At 42.2% G+C, this 23963-nt stretch overlaps 1 protein-coding gene across 1 annotated transcript in view; it reads right to left on the bottom strand.

Moving 5' to 3' along the window:
* Positions 1-6112: 6112 nt before the first annotated feature.
* CCDC170 (coiled-coil domain containing 170) overlaps positions 6113-23963 on the bottom strand; it is a 244498-nt gene continuing 226647 nt past the window's right edge. Inside the window, exon 13 of the mRNA XM_078646946.1 lies at positions 6113-7241. Within this exon, the coding sequence (XP_078503072.1) occupies positions 7104-7241 (138 nt within the window). The 3' untranslated portion in view covers positions 6113-7103. The remainder of the gene's footprint in view (positions 7242-23963) is intronic.

The following is a 23963-nucleotide window of genomic DNA, read 5'->3' as shown; positions in this document are numbered from 1 at the left end:
TGAAGGCTCAAATTTGGTTTTTAGATGCGGAGAAAGCCTTCGATCTAGTGTCTTGGGATTGCCTGTTTGCAATTTTACGTAGTTTTAATTTCCCGAATGTTTTTATTTTTTGCTTACGACAATTGTATGTGAATTCTAGGGCACAAATTATCATTAATAATACAAATATTGGGTCCTGTAAAGTCACTAGAGGCACCCGACAGGGATGTCCCCTGTCGCCAATTTTATTTGCATTAGTTATCGAACCTCTCGCAATCGCCATTAGGAATATTAAAGCTGACACAGCCCCAATATTAGGAATGACAAATATAAAACTGCATGCAGATGATATTGCCCTTTTTATAGACTCTAAACCCTCTAGTCAACGGAGGATTTTAAAAATCTTCTCTGATTTTCAAAAGCTAGGGGGTTATAAAATTAATGTAAACAAAACGGAAATTATTCTGGTTAACTGCACTATAGACACTTTAGCTCCGGAATTCAGGCGGATATATGACATGAATCCAAAAAGATATCTTGGAATATTTGTATCGGATAGCCTAGATGACCTTTTTGTACTACATTTTTTACCTTTATTAAAAAAGGTGGGCTCACTCTTAGACCGTTGGAATTTGTTACCCCTGTCTATTATAGGGCGGGCATCGCTAATTCGGATGTCGGTATTACCCCTTTTTAATTTCCTTTTTAGTGCAATTGCCTGCGCAATCCAGGCCTCTTATTTTAAAAAAGTAGAAGCTCTGATTTCTTCTTTCCTATGGGCAAAAAAATCTCCCAGACTTGCCCTGAGCACTTTGTATTTATCATTTACACAAGGAGGGCTGTCCCTCCCAAATATTAGAGAATATTATTTTGCGTCTTTTGCACATTATAGTCACAGGTTTTCTGTTTTAGATTTCCATGAGTTGGATGATTTTTTTCTTAAAAGGATGCTGTTGGAATTGAAAATCTATGACCCAGTGAGAATCACTAAAGATCCAAAAAAGTACGCTATAAATCCCTGCAGTGGATCTTTAAGGTGAAAACTCAGTTTTTTTAATTCTATGGATTACCTAATTTTAGCAGCAAAACAAATTTAATGAATTTTAGCTTAGGAGATGCTGGATGTATGGACAAATATATATTAACTATTTGGAAGGAGAATGGCTTTGAGAAATTGAAGACTTCCTGTTGGGCAACAGATGGAAATCCTGGGATGAAATCAATAGTCAGTTAATCCATTCGCACTGCATGCTGAACTGGTCCTTTATCAGGATAAATCCAAAACTTATAGACCTCACTATAGGAAATCTATTCATGAAAGAAAATATTTCCACTATCCTTAACAACAAAACACAAAAGAAAATGAGTATTTGGATTAAAACACTAAGAGAAGGTAAAGATCAGGACCTTTACAGCAAGATTACTGAAAGATGGAAAAAGAGGGAAGATATTACAATTAATCAACAGGTATGGGACAAAATAAATAAATTTAATAAAACCATTTTTCGAGGAGCAAATTTTAAACGTATGCAATTCTTTAACAAATGGTTAATATATAGAACTCCGTCCTTTTTGCATTATATTTTCCCCCAAGTAGCCGACAAATGTTTCCGATGTGAAGGAAAAGGTACGTGGAAACACATTGTTTGGGAATGCCCCAAAATCCAGGTATTATGGAAGGAAATAGAAAAATATCTCTCAATTGTCCTTAAAACTAATATTGTATTGGATGAATTAATTTCCGTCCTAGGTTGCTCTTTTATTCACACCCAACATGATGAGTCCCTTTTTATAGCTTCTTTAATAGCTAAATCCCTTATATTACAGTCCTGGAAAACAGATCTTGTTCCATCCTTCCAAGCATGGAAGATAAAATTACTCCAAATCCAGGATAGGGAAAGAAAATACGCTCTAAGATCAGGGGCTCTGAATTAATATGATACATTTTGGAGGGGGTTTGATCCTTAAATTTGCCTTACTACTATTTAATCGGATTTAAAATTGGTTTATTGAGTTCGTTATGTATATGCACGATGCACTTTACAAATCTAGCTATGAAAAATTAACTGAGAATTCTCACAGGGAATTTAAAGGCTTTATATTGTTTTAATTCTAACAAAATCTTTTGAATATTAGTGAAAGACGATTGCCTGCTTGCTCTTACACAATTTTGCACTTTATAATTTAAATGTTATAATGAAAAACTGTATGGTTGTTTTCAATATTCTTTGCTTCTAGATTGTATTAATTGGATTTCAAATATGTCTTGTCTCTTGTACTGTATTGTTATATTTGAACTCTCAATAAAAAAAAATAAAAAAAATACATTGTTAGAGACCAAAGGATGTCCGTATGCAGCGGTGGCTACTCCTTTCTGGTGAAGGAGTGCTATCGACTTGCCAGCAGGGGCAAAATGGGAAAAAAGATAATTAATTAGTTTTATTATCATTTTATTTTTCTTCACTGTGCTAAGTCTTGGCAGGGCCATCCTGACGACAGCAGCATGGCGGGAAAAGAAGAGGAATGGTGGGAACTACTGCAAGTGCGCATTTCGGTTTAGCCGGCTGTCTTAAGACGATCAAACCGACATGTGCACTGAGATCTCTCCAACCTAGCTGTGTTTCCGGGATGAGAACAGTAGGCACAGGCTCCCAGACCCTATTGGAGCACAAACTCAGCCTGCTCAGGCCAATCCCGAAGCTTCCCTAGTGTTGGGTAATAGTATTACCAGCATGACTGCAGGATCTGGATTCAGAATAGGGGAGTCTGGGAGCCTCAGCCTGTGCACTAGCAGTAGTTGAGGCAAAGGAGCAGAAGAGCGATGAGCAGCAGGTAAGGGTTATATGACAGAGGCATGCATGGCTAAACCATGCATGCCTCTACAATGCTGCCTGAACAACGAATGCATCTAAACAATGCATTCCTTTACCACACATGCCTTCACCACTCATTGATTTACTATGCAATTTTGTGGTAAATGGATCTACGTGGTAAAGAGCACACCTCAGGCCTGAGCCCTAAAAACTACCCTGACCCCTAAATACTACCTTGACCCCCCTGAGCCCTAAACGATAGCCGGACCCAACCCCCTTGAGCCCTAGACTTGACCCGATCCCACTGAGCCCTAAATACCCTGACCCCTAAAAACTACCCAGACCCCCCCTGAGCCCTAAACACTACCCTGACCCCCTGACCACTAAAACCTTCCGACCCGCTCAAGCCCAAAACAGTACCTCGATCCCCTGAGCACTTAAAATGTCCCCCCTTAGCCCGAAGAAAAACCTCAAACCCCCTGAGCCCTAATAACTACCCCCAAGCATGAGCCCTTTAAACTACCTCAGCCCTCAAGAACTACTAACCCTCAAAACCCAGCCTCAGCCCCACTTATTGCAACCCCTCCCGATCCTTCATCTTCCTGTGCCCGCCCATCCCAGCATCTAGACCGTGCACTGACTTAACCACGCATATGTGTGGTTAAGGCATATGCGGGATAAGGCTAGTGTGGTTCTGCTTTGGGGAACCAGCATGAGTGGCTCAGCCCGCGTTGTAAAGGCTGTTTCCCACAGGTAAGTTATTTTCTTCATTACTTTACTGCTTTTCCCACTTCTTTCCTTTGTCTTTCTACCGTTTAATCTTTTGTGCTCATAATTACTCTTTAATTATTTTTCTTTGTATGCCGGTTTCATATCGTCTGCTTAGTCCTGCTCTCATGAAAGTGCACTGCATCATATGAAGGCTCCAAACCCTTTTCCGTCAGACCACTTGTTCTGCTTTTTTGCTATTGCCTGGTATACCTCCTGGTGCTATCGAACTGCAACTGTGCTATTCCTTTGCTGTACTTGGGTTCGCTATGATACAGGAGTGAACCAAGGCGTGCCTTAGTCTCTGGGAGGCATATTTTCAAGAAACGCCGTTAAAATTATCACAGCTTTATCGGCAGGAAACTGTCGCTAAAGCGGCGATAATGGACTTGATAATATGCCCTTTTGAATTCCCATAGAAGCTCATGTTCTGGTGTGAACATGGGCTTCTATGGGAATTCTCAACGGCATATTATCAAGCCCATTATCGCTGCTTTAGCGGCAGTTTCCTGACGATAAAGCGGCGATAATTATAACGGCGTTTCTTGATAATATGCTCCTGGATTTGTAGTGTAGTTCCTATTATCCCAATAGGCTCTGTGCATTGGAATAATATCTTCAATAGTATAGACCTAGGGCAGAGGTTAACTAGGTCTTCTACCGACGATATTAGACTTAAAGTTTTGTGTTTGCCAGCTAGCTCAGAGTTCACTAGAAACTTTCTCGAATAGGCAAGGAGGATTTTAACCTCCCTGGATAGACAAGAAGGGATTTAGTTTCTGACAACCATAGAACATGACAACTTTGCTCTCCCCTAATCAAGAGTGTATCTCTAGAGTCGTGTGAAAACAAAAGACAACTTATTTTACTCAGTCAGTACGTGCATTCTTAGTTTCACCAGTTTGTAGAGAAATAAGAGATGGGCGTGGTTCAATAAAAGATGTTATTTATTGATCAGTCTCTTTTCTCATACAAGAGAAATGAATCGCTATTATTGCAATACTTGTAGTTAAGTAAAGTGCATACAGTAGAGACAGAATTATAAAATAATACTGTAAAAGCATTGATATGGTTTCTGAGCCATATGATACTTTAAAATGGATAAAATAGATACATAAATTTATACATTTGACTAATCGTACTCAACTGGTGCTTCTAACCACGCCTACCCCAATGTACCTGACCTAAGCCTAATACGTGGGCGGGAGTAGATAAGTAGCAGTTTAAGTTAAGTTTGTTTTGCCAAGGGACTGATTCGAGAATTCTCTGCAAGGGGTTATTCAGTTCTGTACCTGAGATCTAGAATGATGGAGGGCTGGTATCTCTTATCCCAGGTCTTGATATTCCAGCTGCCTGCGAGGGCTGCTTGGAAGCGCCGGAGCTGGATTTCTCGGCAGGAGAAAGGCAGCGTCTCGTTCTCAGCGCGTCAGGAAGGCGGGGCAGCGTCTGTGGGCTTCGCTCTCTGCTGGGCTCCTCAGCACGTCTCGCTGCTCCGATCACGTCACCACCGCATGTGTTTGCTTAAGGCAATGTCGGTAATATTTATACCTGAAAGGTGCCGAGATTGACGTTAGGATGGACATATATACGTCAATAAGGATGTCATATGAACGGGCTCGTTCGCACATTCTTTTGCTGAAGTTCTCGGTGAAATCAAAACAATGGCTATGGGAATTTCCCAGGTCGCTGTAGGTTTGATTTGTTTTGAGAACTCCGTATGCCTTATCAGGGGCTGGAGGAATATCGCTTGTTTAATTAGATGGCATGCGTTATGACCTAATCAGATAACGCGCTTCTGTGCCGTGGTGTGGCTTAATCAGATAACGGTTTTTGCACCGTTGGATGGCTGCTAGTTAATTATTAACCAAACCAGGGTCAGGAATAGGGGAATCGATACAGTACCTATAGGAATACATCACAGATTCGTACATGTCGCCTCAATATGTGTGTGTACTTGTGACTGACACAGTAAATGCAAGCGTATGGGTAGTCTTATCTGTGGTTTTGTGGATACTTTCCTTATGAGACTATTATTAATCTATAATTAAATACTTAAGTGGCTGATGTTTTCACACTCGCCCGTGCACAGCACTCTCAAACCCTACTGGATGAAATCCACACAATCTAAATTATTAAACATATAAACCTGTTTGTTATTGATGAAAATTGTATATCTTATTAGTTTATATTTCCTTATATATGTATGACATTTTCTTTTGTCTATTCCATTTTTTTCTTCAATAAACTTAAACTTAAAAAAAATAAATATATATATATATATATATAGGATGTATGACATTACAACGCATGCTTTTACATCGCATGCTTTTACAACGCTGTTTTTACAACGCATACCATTACAACGCATAGTGCTTTTAGGCGCTGGATAGTGAATTGTTTAATTTACTATTCCAACTCCAGTCCCCGTGGATAGTAGGGAAGGTGTTGGATAGTACATTAAACACATTCCCTATCCTAGAGCGCCCCCCAGCGCAATGCGTTGTAATGGTTTGCGTTGTAAAAGTTGCGTCGTAAAGGCACTGCGTGGTAAAAGTTGCGTTGTAAAGGATGTTTCCCATATATATATATAAACCTGTGTGTCTGTATCTGCGGCAGCTGTCTGAAAAAGTGTATGTATGTACTGTCCAGCTACGTCTGCAAATGTGTCGTAATGTAGGAGAAGGCATCTAATTCAATCTCGTTGGTCCTTGTGTGTGCGTATCTTTGTCCGCTTTTGTTGCATGGTGTAGTATATATTATAACTTTCCATAAGACTTTGTTAGTTTGAGCAGATACAGTCTATACTTGTGTGTTTGATAAACAACACAAAAGTTACTGATAGAAATGCTTGAAAGAGTCTGAAGCACGAGATATTACACCAACTGGCCTGCATTCCATTTCATTATTTTTTGCTTGTTCTTGTCTCTCCGCGCTGCCTTACCACTTTTCCCTGATGCCAGCCGCTACTGTTTAAAACTTAAATTCGTAAAATAGCTGTGCTGCCATGGAGGCACAGGTTTGAATCCCAGTGTTGGCACTTGACTAAAAATTGTGTGAATTTGGACAAATTAATTTATCTCCCTGTTACTATAATGTAAAATAATCTAGAAGTGCAATTCTAAGATTTATATGTTATGATTATCAATACCCAAGGATTTCCCACCCTAGTGGTCCTTACTTTAAAACAGCTCTTGCACGTAGAAAATGTGTGTATTTACTTGAGTGGATGTCAACATCTAGCTGCTTTCACATTTAAATAATCTATTGATTTTTCAATGATTTAAATGCATCAAAACCATTATCTAGTATCATGAATATTCATGCCATATGGCATATTCAGTTAATACTTCATCGGTGACGAAGCATGAAGAATTGTTTTGCATGGTGTTATCAGGCACTTTGGTAAAGTTTCAAGATTTTGGCTCATAAAGTGAACACAGTACTAGTAACCAGAACAGAAGCATGGGCCCCAGTGAGCCTATTCGGTGCAATAGCTGTGCATGACTTTGTCGTTGTCGTTGTCTAACGTGTTGGAGCAGAAATTCACGCGCACGAGACAACATGGTGCGGATGACTGTAGACCATTCTTTCGAGGCGCTTGATGATTTCATAGTCCGGCAGAGCCAGAGTGCTGACGTTAAGGCCCAGCAACCTAGAGACCACCTCCCGGAAATCAGCCAGCTGTAAGAACGAAAAGACGCAAAACATCAGATAATTGTGATGCTGCTGACAAACTAAAAAAAAGATAATAAATCAATAAGGCAAATATTTTGATATTTGAAGCGTGTACATTCCTAAAATGCTCACTGTCAGTTATATAGAGTATACTCCGTGCATGTTTAATCTGTCATTCAATCTGGGCTTCTTGTGCGTGCAGGACTGACTAATTAACTGTTAATATGACCACTAATGTAGGCAAAAAAAAGTATAGAATAAAAACTGGAGCCTCATTTATGAGCCCTTGCATCAGTTTTGCGCTTCCGATGCGTCACTTTTTGTGATGCATCGGCGGCGTAAAACATGCGTCCTGTTGCGCACTATTTACAAAGTGACGCATCTAAGCAGATGCGTCACTTTGTAAACCCCTGCGCTACATTATACCTGCGTCAGGTATAATGTATGCAGAGGGTGCGTTCCCCTGCAAAAAGCCTCGTAATAGTGACGCAGTGAAATCTATGAGATTACACTGCATCACTTTTAGGACGCTGTTGCGTTAAAATCTTGTGCCTGCCTCACAGCAGGCGTAAGACTGACGCAAGCCCTTTCACATGGGGCTTTCCCCATGTGAAAGGATGCATTGCTGGAGTTGCGTTACTTTTGTGACACACTCCAGCAATGCGTCACTTTTGCACTTACAGATACGTCAGAAATACTGACGTATCTGTAACTCCTTGCGCAATGATGCGTCATATTGTAAATATGACGCATCATTGGGGTCGCAAGGAGGGCGCAATGAAAAGTGACGCATCGCTGTTTTCTCGCAGCGATGCGTCACTTTTCATAAATGAGGCCCCTGAAAACTAATAAAGAGAGAGGTGTAGCGCAGTGGCCAGAGAGTCGGTCTCCGGAGCATGGTTCGATCCCTTGTGCCGATGGCACAACACCAAGGGCCTCATTTATGAAAAGTGACGCATCGCTGCGTGAAAGCAGCGATGTGTCACTTCTCAGTGTGCACTCCTTGCGACATGATGGATGCGTCATATTTATTGTATGACGCATCATGTCGCAAGGAGTTACAGATACGTCAGTATTTCTGACATATTTGTAGGCGCAAAAGTGACGCATTGCTGAAGTGTGTCACAAAAGTGACGCAACTCCAGCAATGTGTCCTTTCACATGGGGCAAGCCCCATGTGAAAGGGCCTGTGTCAGTCTTACGCCTGCTGTGAGGCAGGCGTAAGATATTGACGTATTTGTACCCTAGGAGTGGCGCAGTGAAATCTGGTAGATTTCACTGCGTCACTTCTACGAGGCTTACTTACGTGGGAACGGCCACCCTGCATACATTATACCCAACGCAGGTATAATGTAGCGCAAAGTGACGCATCTGCTTAGATGCATCCCTTTGTAAATAGGGCGTAACAGGAGGCATGTTTTACACCACCGATGCGTCACAAAAAGTGACCCAACGGAAGCGCAAAACTGTCGCAAGGCCTCATAAATAAGGCCCCAACTGACTCTGGACGATAGGTCACTAAGGGCAGATGTATCAAGATACCATTTTGCGATTCTCAAATAGCGATTCATAAGGAATCGCTATTTGAGAAGTGCAAAATGGTATGTATGTAGAAATTCGCTATTTTTTAGCGATTTCTTAACATTCCTTAATTGCGATTAGCAAATTGCTAATCGCAATTAAGGAATAATTTCCCATTCATTTCTATGGGCCTGGAGGCCCATAGGAATGATTGTGAAATTATTCTCAATTTGCGATTAGCAATTTGCTAATCGCAATTTGAGAATCATTTCAAGGGTGCAAGGGTGTCTTAACGACACCCTGCTGCACCCCTGAATTTGACACGTGTGCGCATATGGCGCACATACATGCCCTAAGGGCATGTATGAGCGTCATATGGCACCTTTAGAATTTTAAAAAAGTGCATATTGAAAAGAATTCGCCAATTACCACCAACTACTATTTGGTGGTAATTTGCGCATTCAGTCAAAAATCGCAACACTGAAATGCTTAATACATTTCAAATAAGAAATCGCAATTTGCCATTTCTTAAAAGCCTCGCAATATTAAGGAATCGCAAAATTTGCGATTCCTTAATATTGCGATGCTTTTTGCATGATACATTCTAAAACCCATTTTTTTTGTCGCAAACGCTGCTATTTTGCGAATCGCAGCTTTTGCGACAAAAAAAACGGATGATACATCTGCCCCCTTATCTCCCCGACAGCCCCAGCAACCCCCTGAGAGGCGATTAGTTCGGGCTTAACAAATACCGGGTTTATTATTATAAAAGATTTTGTGGACCGGGAATAGTAAAACGACATGATCCATAGGTAAACCAGATACTGCAGGACAGGCACGTAAAAATCCAATGTAGCAGAGTGTAAGAATGGGTTGTATAATTTGTGCAGGGGTCATATTTCTAGTCTTTATACCACATGCACAGCACCTTCTAATATTGCACGCGTTGGATTACTATGTTCCAGTAATAAATGTCACAGACGACAAACAATGTGCACATTTCGCTCAAATATATTTTTTTATAACGTGTAATCTTTTCCAAAATACAGCGAAGTGGGACGTCGTATGAAGTCACCGCTCTAGGGTAAGATTGCCCCGCTGTTCTATGAAAAAAGGTTGCTACATAAAATCTTTTTAAATCTCAAGATTTGCGACTTTATTATTTGAAATGTCAACTAGGTGCGCTGGGCACTTTTCAAATACTCACAATCGCGCTCTTCTATTGGTTCATGCCCCATATTTTATCGACTGCGCAGAGAAGGATTTTACTCGTCATAGTAAGTTATTTAGCAAAGGATTCTCAGATTTTACTAGCTTTAATAAAATAATACCTATTTGAGAAAAACGTAGAGAAATAATTGTTGTAACCGCGATTTTACAATTGTGTCAGTCGCACTCAGCCTCTATTTATCTATGGACAGTCTAAGATAAAAAGTCTGCCATAAAAGTTAACAAAGAAAATTTGTGCTAGAACTATTTGTGCTTTGGCAGCAAATTATTGGTGCCGATGCAATTGAGGTCCTTTTTACTAACTGTCTTTATAGGTTCCTTGAAACTATGCTATTAATGGCATGAAAACGATATCTGAGGGCAAGAAGGCCCTCCACTGAGGTCATTGTAGCCCCCAAATTGATCAGGAGTCATCAAAGGACTCGAAATGTATTGGACACCAACCTTTCTCAATTATTTCTTATTGGAAAACAGAGCTGCCAGTTCCTAGTCTCGACACAAAAGAAGTACACTGAGCTAGCCAATAAACAGCAAAGGCAATCCTTAGGCATCCTGATAATTACATCTCCCTTAAACAGATTTGGTCAGAAACATATGTGATTACATGTCTTTCACATCTATTCTTGTGACGTGTAAAATCTGGCAATTTATACAACTCATCATCGTCTGCGCATCTAAAGATATGCGAACACAGTAGGCCTGATTCACAAAGGCATCTCTGACTGCAGACGTGTTTACAGCTGTAATAACTGGAATTACACTTGTCATGTATTCACAGGAGGATACTTAGTGGGCGTAAATTAATTTGTTCTATGTAACTGTACACCCTGACTGCATATAGATCATGAAGGAGTAAAACCCACGCAAGGGATGGGGACTGGACCCACAAGTTCGTGAATTCCCACAAACTCATGAATTTGTAAACAGTCGTAAACTACTCTCCAACTCTCTCCAAACCTGGGAATGGTTGGAGATTTGCTTCTGGACCACTATGTTTTTTTACCTGTCTGGTTCTTGTGACTTTAGAACTCTATGCACTATTCTACTGCTTAACAGTGGTAAAGCACATGTGCATTTTCTCTAAATCATGTACTGGGCATTGCATTTACCAATTTGGCCTTTGTAATTTTCCTGTAAGGCCACAGTAAATGGTGAAAGAAATGCACCAATGGCATGATAGTTATTTGCCATATTCAGGTTGCAGTATGTATTTGCATCACCCACACACATGACAATAAATATGACAGCTAGACCTCTAGCCAGGCTCCATTTTAAAGGCACTGTGGAGAAACATATCAGGGATAAGTGCCCTTGCCATTTAGGATTTTTTTATATATATTAAATACGTCATCCCAATGGTGTGCCTTTTAAGCACCAAAGGCTAGGTGCTTAACATATAAATATTGGCATGCCACATATTGGGACTAACCCCCCAATGAACAAATACTCCAACACCCTTTTCACTGTGGAAGTAAGGCTGTATTTGGAACGTGTGTGAATAAAATCCCTATTTTAAATCTAAACATGGGAAATGCTTGCAAACTAATTCAGAGTTATTTTCAGCTTAGGTAAAATAAAAATATTCAATGGTGAAAGTACATTTTCGGTAACTTCAGCAGAAAAACTAGATTTCAAAACGTATATATTCTTTTGCCTGAGAGAAAACTGGAATAACAAGGTGATGGACGGAATGCTTGAGAAATCTTAACCACTGGGAATTACTGGGGCCACTTTCTAGTCCATTATTTTTTACCACCTTAGTACTATAAACAATGGCCCATCTTATGCAAATCAGTACCGTCCTGCTCCTCTTAGGAGTAGTCCATCCTGAACTCAAAGCCACATTCCAGTCCATCATTTTTCACCCACCCTAGACACAGGCCTGCTCTAAGCAAATCAGTACCAACACTGCTCCTCATGAGAAGAGTCAGTTACACAATTTCAAGTGAGGCCTCCTCCCAAAGGGACTACTAGCAAACTCAGACCAGTTTCGCCCAAATTGGGACTCATCCATAGGGTTAAACTTGAGTCCTTTGGCCTGTGAGTACTGGACCTATGTCTGGGCATACCTGTTGTACTTAGGGTGTCAATTGCAACAACAAGGGGATCGATTAAATATTTTAATTAATCTCAGCCATTGGCAATCGCTCGTGCCATATTCCAGTTCATAGTTTTTCACCCACTATTCCGCTCTACAGAAAACCCCACCTTAACCAAATCAGTGCCAACCATGCTCCTCCTGGGATCTGTCCTTCCCAAACTGCCAGGCAAGTCCCCCTCCGGAACAGACCACAAGAAACAGCAGAAAAGGTTTGCGCTAGTTGGTAAAACTGGTCTTGGGTTGCTGGCATTCCAGTTCAGGGAGGAACTAGCCTGGTAGTTCGGGCTAGCCTGTTCCCATTGGAGCTGGGACAAGACTGATTTGCATATAGATGGGTCCAAACTGAGGTGACATGGAGTACAAAATAATTATGGCTGTGATGCGGCCTGAGTAATTAACAGTGGATGATCTTAATTCAACCATTCCATTCATCACCTTTGTTTTACTTCAGTGAGACACCCTATGTGTGATGGTTTTACTCAGTTGTGGGTCCTGTGCTCACTGTGCCACTGGAACCAAGCTGCACCTGAATGACAAGCCTTAACAAGAATGTGTCCAAATTAAGGTGGCATAGTGTGCGAAATAGTGATGGGCTGGGATGTGGCCTGGGTAGTTAACAGTGGCTGAGATTAATTCTAGCATACAGTCCATCAATTGTTGTTTACTTGAAAGAGAAAACTGCTTCAGAACCAATTTCTCACTCAGCCCCATTCCAAAAGCCTAAGATGCATTCCTGACAGAGAGTTAAAGACCTTGGTCCCAGGGGACAGCTTCTTTGCCCTTGGGCCCAGGAAGGGACAACTAGCCACTTAGCCATCTAGAAAGAGGGGGTAGGAACTGTTGGCAGGACAAAGGACAACTTCGCACTTCTTCTTTTGACCTGGTGGTGCTAAATAGAGCTGGGAGGATCTGCTTCCATTAATTCCCAGGGCCAACCTAGACATTTGGCTCCAATCACAGCATGAGGAAACTTGTTTTCTTATCATGAAATAGGGGAGGGCACCCAGTCTAAATAGCAGAGTAGATAGAGGATATCCAGTGTCATGAAGAAGGAAGGAGGGGTGCATAATTTTGGATTTAAGGCTTCTGTACATGTTTACAGTAAACCAAAGAGGAAGTGTGGAAAAAGGAGGTGGAGATGGCAAAAAAAGAAGACAGAATTTGGTGTAGAAAATTCTTCACTGACTGGCATGTCACAGCAAAAGACTAGTATTTCACTACCACCACTTCAGAACATTCCTGAACCTAGGAAGACAACATTTGAAGAAAGAACACTTTGCTGTCAAAAATGACTCAAGGACTCCTGACTTCTGCTGTCACAGTAAGTAGAACTTCTCTCCAAGTCTCAATCAGATGGCCTCCTGGTTGTCTGCTCCAGGCATACAATAAACATGAGTCCTGCCTCCAATAAGATCATGTTGACCACTTTTGACTGGACCCTGCAGGAGCTATGGCTAAAGAGAGGCATGGTGCCTAGAAGCTGTAGTGTAGTTCCTATATTCCCAATAGGCTCTGCGCATTGGAATAATATATCCTATAGATTCGACGCAGGACTTAGGTCAATAGGTCTCTATCGAATATACTATACTTAATAGTGAGTGCCAGCTAGCTCAGAGGTTACTAGAAACTTTCTCGAATTCACAAGAAGAGATTAGTTTCTGGCAACCGCATAAACATGACAACTTTGTTTCCCAAGAATAAGAATATATCTCTCAGAGTTGTGGAAACAATAGATAACTAGTTCATCCAGTCAATCGTGCATGCTTCATTTCTACAGAGTTGCAGAGAGATAGTGAGACAGGAGTTTTTCAATAAAAGGTTTATTGAATAGTCTTCTTTCTCATGCAAGAGAGGTGAACTGCTACAATCGTTAGACAGAATGCAAAGTATAATGCGTACCACAAGAATAGTATTATGAAATAATACTGTAAGAGCATTGTATGGTTTCTAAGCCATATAAAAATACATACATAAATAACATAGACTAAAATACTCAAATGGTGCTTTTAAAATACGCCTACCCCAATGTACCTAACCTAAGTCTACTACGAGGGAGGAAGTAAGTATGGTCTCTTGCATAGGTTTAGTTTTGCCAAGAATCTAGCAAAAGGTTTCTCTAGGTTCTAATCAACTCCATACCTTGTTAGAATGAAGGAGGTCTGGTATCTCTGTCTGAGACTCGATTTCCCAACACCCCGCAAGGGGAGTCAGAAACACTGGAGCTGGATTCTCGGCAGAGAAGGGCAGCTTCCTGATCAGTGCGTCAACTGGAGAGTCGGCTTCCTTCGGCACTTGCTGTAGTGAGCTGCGTCGGGCAAGTAGGCCGTCGAACTGCTCCGAACCACCGTGCTTTGCTATAGCAAGTGAAGGTATATTTATACCTTGAAGGTGTTTAAGAATGCTATGTTTGACGCAAAGTCGGGCATATGAACGTCATGAATGAACCTCTGGGGAATAGTTGTTCATTGTAAAGTAACTGAGTTCTTGGAGAAATAAATATTCAAGCAAGGGGAAGTCCCTAACGGCTTAAGCTGGTTTTCCAAGAAATCGTTGTGACGTTTGGTGAACGGATGGAAGTAGCCATGCCTGTATTTGTGTAGCATGGGCTATGCCTAAATAAGGGCTTGATTTCTATGCCTATATAAGGGCAACGTGAATTGTACCTATATAAGGGCATGAATAGGGAAAATCCATTTGGAATCTGTAACGCAATACAACAAAGCCTGCCCAAAGTCCAGAGGGATGGCGGAAGCACCAGGAGGAACTTTCCCAGCAGCTGGATAAAAGTGGGACTTAGCCACTTTATTTTCACTGCTGGGGGATTGGGACAAGGCGCTGAGGCATTCCTAGAGACGGTGCACCATCAGTGGGAAAGAAAACCAGATTTGTTCAGCTGGGAGCTTTTGCCGGCAAATAAAATTAGTTCAGGTAGACCTTGTGGTAAGATTATCTGGCCTCATGGACCCTGAACAACTACATGTTTTAACCTTGTTCTGCTGGTGCATTTTGAGAACCAAGAGGTAAAGGTAAATGTAAAAAAGGTAAAGCCTTGGAACAGACCCAGGTGGCAAATCTATTGCAACAGCGAAGCAATCTTAGCAGCTACAAAATTCAGCTTTGTCTCACTGATCCTTTGAGGTGTTGAAAACAAAGATTTCAGAATGACACTACTGTAATGATGTATCTGGCTTCAATGGACCTTTGTCAGCAACATCCTTAACCCTTGCCCTCTTGAAAGAATTTGAACTCTAAAAATTAGATTAAGTTACCTCGTAAAAACGTAGGGTGAGCATGAAATTGTGCCTATGTCTCTCTCACTCAACCATAACCTGATACGTTTGATTGATGCATTTTTTTTTCTAGGCTGGTTTAGCCCTAAAACGTTACAGGAAAATCGTTTTAGAACATATTATCCTGAAGTTACCTAAAGCAGCCCTGAAGCTGCCTCTTCTGATTGGTCTGTCTTACACAGCCTGAGCAAAGCGGCTGCATGAGTAGGTGTGAAGAGGCCTGGGTCTGCAACAATACAGCCATTTGGTAGGAGGATGTTTGCTCCCTGGAGATGCTGGGGAAAGGAAGGGGGCTGGGGAGATAAGCTGGACTTCAGAGGAAGGAGAATAGATGTCATAGGACCCAGGCCAGCCCCCACTTCCTTTATCCCCAGCCAGATGAGTGCCTCCTAATTAGATTAGAAGAGGAACTGGAAGGGGAGTGTAGTCAGATGTTAGCCATACCTCTGGGTTGCATTACATAGACACTAAGCATGAGCGTAAAATCCGTTCCGCTCGCGGATTTTGCGGATTTTCGGCAAATTCGCAATCCGCGAACTCTCGCGAACTTGCCGAAAATTCGTAAAATCCGAGCGAAGCGGATTTTTTGCTTGGTCGCACTTGCCAACTAGAATACTATACAATTTTGCGGGAGTAAACACTTGCGAACACGTAGATGCGGCGGGCAGCGACAATCTCGCAATTGCGAGATTGCAAAATTTGCAATTTCGCACAAGAAATCCACCAGCAGGCAGCATAAAGCTTGAAAATTATGATTTTTATCAGAATAACTCCTCAGGTTGACATTTGCCTGCACTTTTTCTTTGCAAGGAGTCCATTTTGGGGGGGGGGAGGGGTGGGAGGAAGGAAGTACCCCACAGTCTCCAACTTCCTGTTCCTGTCCAGCAGGCTCCTCCCAGTGCTTTCTTCATGTGCTGGTCACTTTGATTTGGATCTTGACCTGGAAGGATTACTTTTTGTGGATGCTGCTGGATATTTGGATTTTTGCAAAACTGAAAGCACTCGGCAGGTGCAAAAGTTCAATCTACTCATTAGTAACCATTCCCTGTAGTGCTTCCTGAGGGGCCCCTTCAGAGTTCATTTGCCTACTTGCAACTATTCTATGACCCTGCTCTGACCCTCACAGCAGGCTCAGAGAATAGCTACAAGTATACAACAAAGGTCCTGTTAAAAAAATTACACTGCAACAGAAAGCAATTACAGACAAAACTGAAAGCACTCAGCAGGTGCAAACGTTCAATCTTATCATTAGTAACCATTCCCTGTAGTGCTTCCTGAGGGGCCCCTTCAGAGTTCAGTTGCCTACTTGCAACTATTCTATGACCCTGCTCTGACCCTCACAGCAGGCTCAGAGAATAGCTACAAGTAGGCCACAAAGGTCCTGCGAAAAAAAATTGCACTGCAACAGAAAGCAAATTACAGATAAGGAAGCAGGTGCCAGCCAGACTGGAAGTTTAAATTCAGTGACACATTAATCAACCCCAAATTAATTCATGTCAGTTGAAGCAGGGCATGTGTGCTTGCTTTTTTTCACCCCCATAATCTACAGTGATAAACCAACCAGAGGGTGGCAGTGATGTACCAGAGGGTGGCATGGGTGTACCAGAGGGTGGCAGTGGTGAAACAGAGGGTGCTGTGAACCTGTGATGATGAACCAGACGTAGAAACAACATAGTCGCGGCCGTTGCGAGCCGACAAGTACGTTCGCAATTGCGAACTGGTACACAACCCTCGCGAACTGGCAGAAACCCTTGCGAACACAAAAAAAAGAAATCCGCAAATTCGGGAGAGTTCGCGGATTTTGCAGATTGCGAATCCGTAAATACGCAAGTTCGCGGATTGCCAATTCGCAAAATCCGCCCATGCTTAATAGACACACACATCTAGAATACAATTTCTCCAATTTTATTTTTGAGAGAACAGTGCATACTGGGTCAAAAATATGGCACACTTCGCAGAAAGTGGTCCTCGCAGTGGCAGCCTTAACCATATTGGTTAAGTTGTCCCCTCTCCTATCAAGAATGAAGCACACATAGGGGATAATTGCAGAAGTTTCTCAGATCACTGCCTGGCACATCCAAAGAAGAAGGACTGCCTTGCTGGACCCTTGGACTGCACCATAGAAGGCTTGCACTCAGAGGGTCTGCACCTTCAGCACTCACAAGGCTCCCCAAAGAAAGGAATGTGCCTGACTTAAAGGAAAAGGAGTGGACTTCTTGTTCAGCAACTGGTACAACAGAGCTGGAAGAAGACACCTGCCAAGCCAAAGAGAGCATCAACCCAGCGAAACCTGTTTTTTAATCAACTGTGCAGGTGCATTGTGGGAAATTGATTCCTAGCCACCAACAGGCAATCCAGAGTCTCTGAAACCTTGGCTGAAGCTACTGGATCCTTGTTTTCCCCAAAGGAACCAAGAAACTACAAGATTTAAAAGTTTGAAAACTTTCTGCAAATTTTTACAGAACAGATCAAGGAGGAAACCCATTCGACGTAAAGAGTCTACCTGTCGACAGCGACTCGCCGATCGGCTTGACCTTGCTGGTCATCCCGCTGAAAAGCTCCAGGCAGATCACAACTCCACGTCAAGAGGGAAGCTGTCAACAACTGCTTCCAGATGCTCCTCACATTAGATGCCAAGGATGTGATGCCTGTCTTTTCACTGAGTTACCAAGCTTCAGCAGACTGCCATCATCGACCGGAATGTCAGATCCAAGCCTACCTGAGGACCTGCTGGTGAGCTTATTGACAAATAAAATATCCAAGAAAAATATTATGCCTGAAGGTAAACTTTTGACCAGGACCTAGCCCTCAATCTAACCGGCACGTGTTCCTTTGTGGTTGGCCTAAAAATTTGACTTTGTCACAGTCCAGGGCAACCAGATAACAGCAAGTGGAACTTTAAGCTTTTTAACCCTAGAATGCACAATTTTTGATCTAATCTTTAAAAATGTATATAGCCAGTTCCCTAGTTTGGAGTTTTGTTGTTCTGTGTCATTTTAAAGATAAAAAGATTCTCTATTTGTATAAATTGGTGTTAGATTTTTATTGTGTTGTGTCTTTTACTTATTTATTGTTTTGGTAATATTAAATGCTTTACACATACCTTTCTACTAAGTTAAGCCTGACTGTTCATTTCTTAATCTACCAAGGGTTGACAAAGGATTTATTTACTGAGACTTGACTGGACCCATTAGTGATTGTGGTATTATTTTTAGCTCAAGGTGAATACCCCCACCTACTAATAATCCACTTACCTACTATTTAGATCCAGAGAGGTAAAATCAGGTTCAGTCCACCAATCAGTTGGAGATTAGGTAGATCATATTCTCCATAATTTGTTCCAAACTAGAAAATGTTTGTAATTGTAATTAGCAATTGAATCAGCAGTAGGGCCGGGTGCCACTCGCAGAGTTTCATTCCTCGGAATTCCGCAGAATTGCAAAAAAACTCCATGAGATTAGGCAGAGTTCCGCTAACCCCTCAAGCCATTCCAATGCCCTCATAAAAAAAGTACACCCTGTAATGCCTGCAATCAGCTGTCATTTGCAGGTTCATTTAGTTAACTTTGTTTGTTTAGTTCCTTTTACAGAGCTTCGCCTCCATGGCTGCAGCTTGTATTCATCCTGCCATTGCATCTCATTGGCCTTTCTCAGCCAGGAGATTGCTGCAACCACTGCTTGTATGGTGCAGTCAAGCTGGTGCAAGACTGACAGCCACCCCCTACGTAGAAATGTTTAACACAACTGGGCTTAAGAATGAGCTGTCAAACAGCAACATCAAGAATGGGGGTGTGGGGAGCTGGAACCAAGCCATGTGCACAGTAGCACAAGCAACGTCTGCCAGGTATGCGCTGTGATTTACCCTCTGCAGTGTCCTCACTCTGCCTTAAGGTGCATATGTCAGTGGCTACTGCGATTTCTGTCATGTTTGGGGCTCCGCCTGCCTGGCTGCTTTCATTTTTATCATAAGGCAGGTCCCTTTATTATTTCATTGCATCACAGTTAGTACCAGAGCTCGTTACTAAGTACACACTCCAGCAGGTGCCTCGCATTCAGGCACTACCTAGTAAGATGTGATTTCATGGCGAATTTCTGGGATTTAACCAGGATTAGTCCAATTATTGGTGGCTTTCAGAGGGCATCGTGCAGACAGATACTCTGCCAGTAGCAGCACCTGGTCTGCCAAGGGTTAGGACAAGGGAGCGGACCTGGTAAAGACCATTCAAGTGTGTGTGCTCACGCACCATGACAGACCCCTCCCACACATCAAGACAAGTCATCGAAGGTCAAAGACTACCTCATTAGACTCAGTGAAGGCTGAGAGAGCCGGCAGGGTGTGGCTACTCAAAGGAGTCTGTGGGTTCTGCAATACTCCCCCTGGAATACACTGAATATAACAACATGTACAATAGATGACAGCATGCCTTCTTTCAGATTCAATGTACTTGTGGTGCCTTATAAACCTTCAAAGTATGCACCACCATCGCTCACTTCAGTTGAGTAGCTAAATCGAATTGCAAGCACTGGAATACTTCCAGAGTATGAACGGAAGGCCCCCTTCAGATTTCACTTTCTCTAAGTCATCAACTGTACAAGTGCGAAAGCAGAGCAGCATAACTACATCACAGGAAAATATCTATAAATCCACATGACACACTGATGGACACAGTCTGGTGGACAAATGCCTAAGCACATGTCATAAACACAGTCCTCATTCCCACTGGACTCGCCTTCCATGTCGGTGCACACTGCCCGCAACCAGCAAACAGATCATTCAGCACCAGGAACAGGTGTGCTGCTGAAACTGTGCTCAAAACAAGGGCAAAGGGATCCCTACATCATGCTGCCTGTGTGTGGGTCTCTTTTGGCACTCTGAGCCCTCCAGGCTGCCATCACATGCCTTACTGTGCAGCCTCTGTTGGTACTGCTGCCACTCTGTGGAACTGGGGAGAGGTCAAGTGGCCGGAGCATCCCGACCCAAAAAACATACAAGTTTACCAATACCAACCCAGTTCACAGCGACACCTAGCACCTTCCAGATACATAGCCGGCCTAGTTTCAATGCAGCATCCTGTCCATCCTGAGCTGGTACTGGTCATGTCCGTAATAACAGTAGCCACACCAGGTGGGTGGCAAATGTTACTATGCAGTGGAATGCAGAGTATTTGCTAAACTCTGTGCTCCAAGTGGAGCGCGAAGTAGAAAAACACTGCAAACTTCTCTGGTTGAGCAGTGTTTTCCGCCCACCCTAATCAGGAGCAGCAATTGACACTGAATGTTGGTCAGAAGACGGCGCACAATATCATTGAAATTCAGTATAGTTTAAACAGCATAGTCACTGCATTTCAAAATGGTAGTAATAAATCAAACCGGCCTTGAACTGTATGTTGACTCTACACCACATGACAACTTGGATCAGCACAAAACTGATATGGACAGGTTTGGGGAGGAGTGATGCAATATCCAATGTCACAGCGGTCACGCAATTGTGACTGTTGATAACATGGCCTTAGCTACACTTGACTCATCACAGTTTACTTCAGATGGCTGGCTTAAAGTGACAATGTTTACCATCCCATTGTGGGAAGGCAAGGCTGAACAAGTAGGTATGGTAGGGCAACTAGGCTCCCAGACAGTCAGCACCCCTACTTTCTGGTGCCATCACCCAGCTGGGAAACAAATAGAACTACAGAATCCCAGAACCCTTCCTGCTGGCTGTTGCCTAAGGAGCAGTTGAGAGTAGCTATGTTCTTGTGAGTTGGATAAGGGAGAGAAATGGATAGGCCAGTCCATCTTCATATCCCTGAAGATACCCCAGTTGGTAGAAAGAGGAAATAACACAGTGTACACTTTAGGTTTTACAGAGTTAAAAGTAGGGAGAGACAGTGTCACTCTGTGCCTTTAAGGAGGCTTATTGGTGCTGGGAAACCTTAGTTTTATGAAGGCAGGTACATGCTTAATTAGACTTGCACAAGACATTACAGAAATATGCACAGGGTAAGTGCAGCTGTCCCCATTCAAGAACTTCGCTTGTCATTTGTTTAATCCAATCTATAAGGCTGGAGTCCAAGTGAATGAAGAGAAAAGGGTGATCAATAATTTGATTAAAACAGTGAGGAATAAGGCGTAGCTCACTCCTTCCACCACGCTTCAGCTCTGGAATCTGCGCCTGCAAAGGACCATGGCAGAATAGCCTAAGGATGTGTCAGACACCAACTTCATTAATCTCTAGCTCTTCTAAATCTGTTATCATTCTGTAGGCCTTGAAATGTGTTATTTCTGCTCTTTTCTTCCCAAACCAGTTCTTTACTCTCCTAGAAAAAATGGTATAGGAGGATATGCAAGCAAAGTGCCTTTTGTCCTATGGCAAGATATTGGTTATTGATGGAAAAGTAGTCTTGTAACTAGTGCACAATAAAGTTATTGTGCAGTCCTCTGGTGTGCCGTTTCTTGTTTTTTGCTGATTGCGTCAAATCTACAGGAGCTCATTTGCATCGTAAAGCGATTGCTGCTGCCGCTATCTGGCACCGACGCCGACAAAGGCAGGGAACCACGAAGTGCAGCGTTGGAGAAATCATATTGTATATTCATTACAAGAATTCTGGTCGGAAAGTGACAGGCTGTCACGGGCTGTCTGAGGTGGGACGCCGGAAGTCCCAAGTATTCTCTTCGCAAGTCTCTGTAAATCACAGGAACCACTTGGACTCTTCAACATGCTGCAAAATCTTTTATTGGCAAGTTCAAAATGATGCGTTTCGGTTTTATGCCTTGGTCACGTACAAATATATATATATATATATATATATATATATATATATTTATATATATATATATATATATATATATATATATATATATATATATATATATATATATATATATATATATATATATATATATATCCATACTAATATTATGAAGAGAGAGCCCAAACCTTTGAGGCGGGTAATCTCAGTAACCACAGCACCAATCACAACACCCAATACAGCGTTGGAAAGGGCAGTTGCAGCAGAAGGACATAGGCTATGCAGAAGGCCACCACATACATTTTTTTTATTGTTTTTGTTAACTTTTCAAGAAACAATGGTGTTCATCACAATCATACAGTGCAAGACATACAATTGTATTGTAGGACACCATATACATTTAAAAGGTAAAAGAACCGTGCCAGCAAAGTAGTCCCTTGTGGGCGTGTCTGCGTTGTGCTGTGGGCGTGGGCTGGGGGCGTGACTAACGCTGGGGGCGTGTGTCCGCCCTTCATGCCATGTGAGTCGTACATACAGGCGCCAACTACGTTGCTGTGCAGATTTGGGCCCAGATCTTTGGACTGGGTTGAATGTGTGACATTGATCCACATTCTGTCCATCATTGTTGTGTTTGCAAGTGCAGCATCAAGGGGCACGCTGGGGGCATGACACGCTGGGGGCGTGTGTCCGGCCTTCATGCCATGTGAATGCAATTGAGCCGCATCAAGGGGCACGCTGGGGGCGTGTGCTACGTTCCGCCCTACATGCCATGTGGGTCGTACATTAATCAGAAGATCGTCTGCTGTGGCCGTGTGCTGGGGTCATGACAAACGCGTTCAGCTGGAGGCCTGGTAAATAACATTACTGCAGCCTCTCCTGCGCGCTGTTACTGAACTCTTTCATTCAACGACATTACACGCGCCTGCTAACATCAACCAGGGCTGTAGCCGGGCTCAGGCGGCGGATCACTACACCATTACATGCGTGTTTAAATACATTTACAATTATTTTGATCACATTTTTTTATTTTCATGGTCTTGGTTATGTATCTTATGTTTTATTGTAATCTCAATATTTATATTTTTATTTTCTCTATTTAGGTACTCAAGATTGTTTTGATTGCAATGTTTTTAGTGTTGCCATTTGAGTTTTATGTATGGGAAGGCAATATTTTTGAGGATACTTGAATGTCCATATTATTTACAAAACTATGCCATAGAAGTGCTACAATACCATGGAAATTTATCACACAATGCAAACATGAAAAAAAAAAGGTAACCACTAAGCAATATGTGACATTCAAAATGGTGTCCATGTAGTTTGGCATATGTGGGCTATGAGGAAAATGAAAACTAGTCTTAATTAGCAGAAGAGTAACATATGACTGTAGAATTTGAAATCATCACTTTTTAGAAGAGAATCACAACATGAACCAATTCAATTATCAAGAGGTCGGTGTGGTAATCAATAATAATGGGCCAGGGGTTTACCAGTACCATCCCAATAATACCAAAAGCACTACTATTGCCAACCCCACTACTATTACCATTTTCACATCATTAACACAGGGACTACTACTCCAACACACAGACTGAACATTTCCACTACCACCAACCAGATTTACCACTACCCCCACAAGTACCACTAACTCTATTACCACCAATAGCACCACAATTGTCACTCTTACTACTACTAGCCATCTGCACAGATAGCAACATTATTGGCTTCCCACTAAAAGTGTCTTTAAAAGAAGAAATCAAGCAGGAGGACTCATTTTCATCATCCATCTTCACATGTAGTGACATCACTAGATTGCACATCATACATCTACAGAGGAAGTG

This window comes from Lissotriton helveticus, chromosome 6 (assembly GCF_964261635.1).
Source record: "Lissotriton helveticus chromosome 6, aLisHel1.1, whole genome shotgun sequence".
NCBI lineage: Eukaryota > Metazoa > Chordata > Amphibia > Caudata > Salamandridae > Lissotriton > Lissotriton helveticus.
Note: the sequence above shows the minus strand (reverse complement) of the source record. Positions and strands in the feature narration are given on the sequence as shown.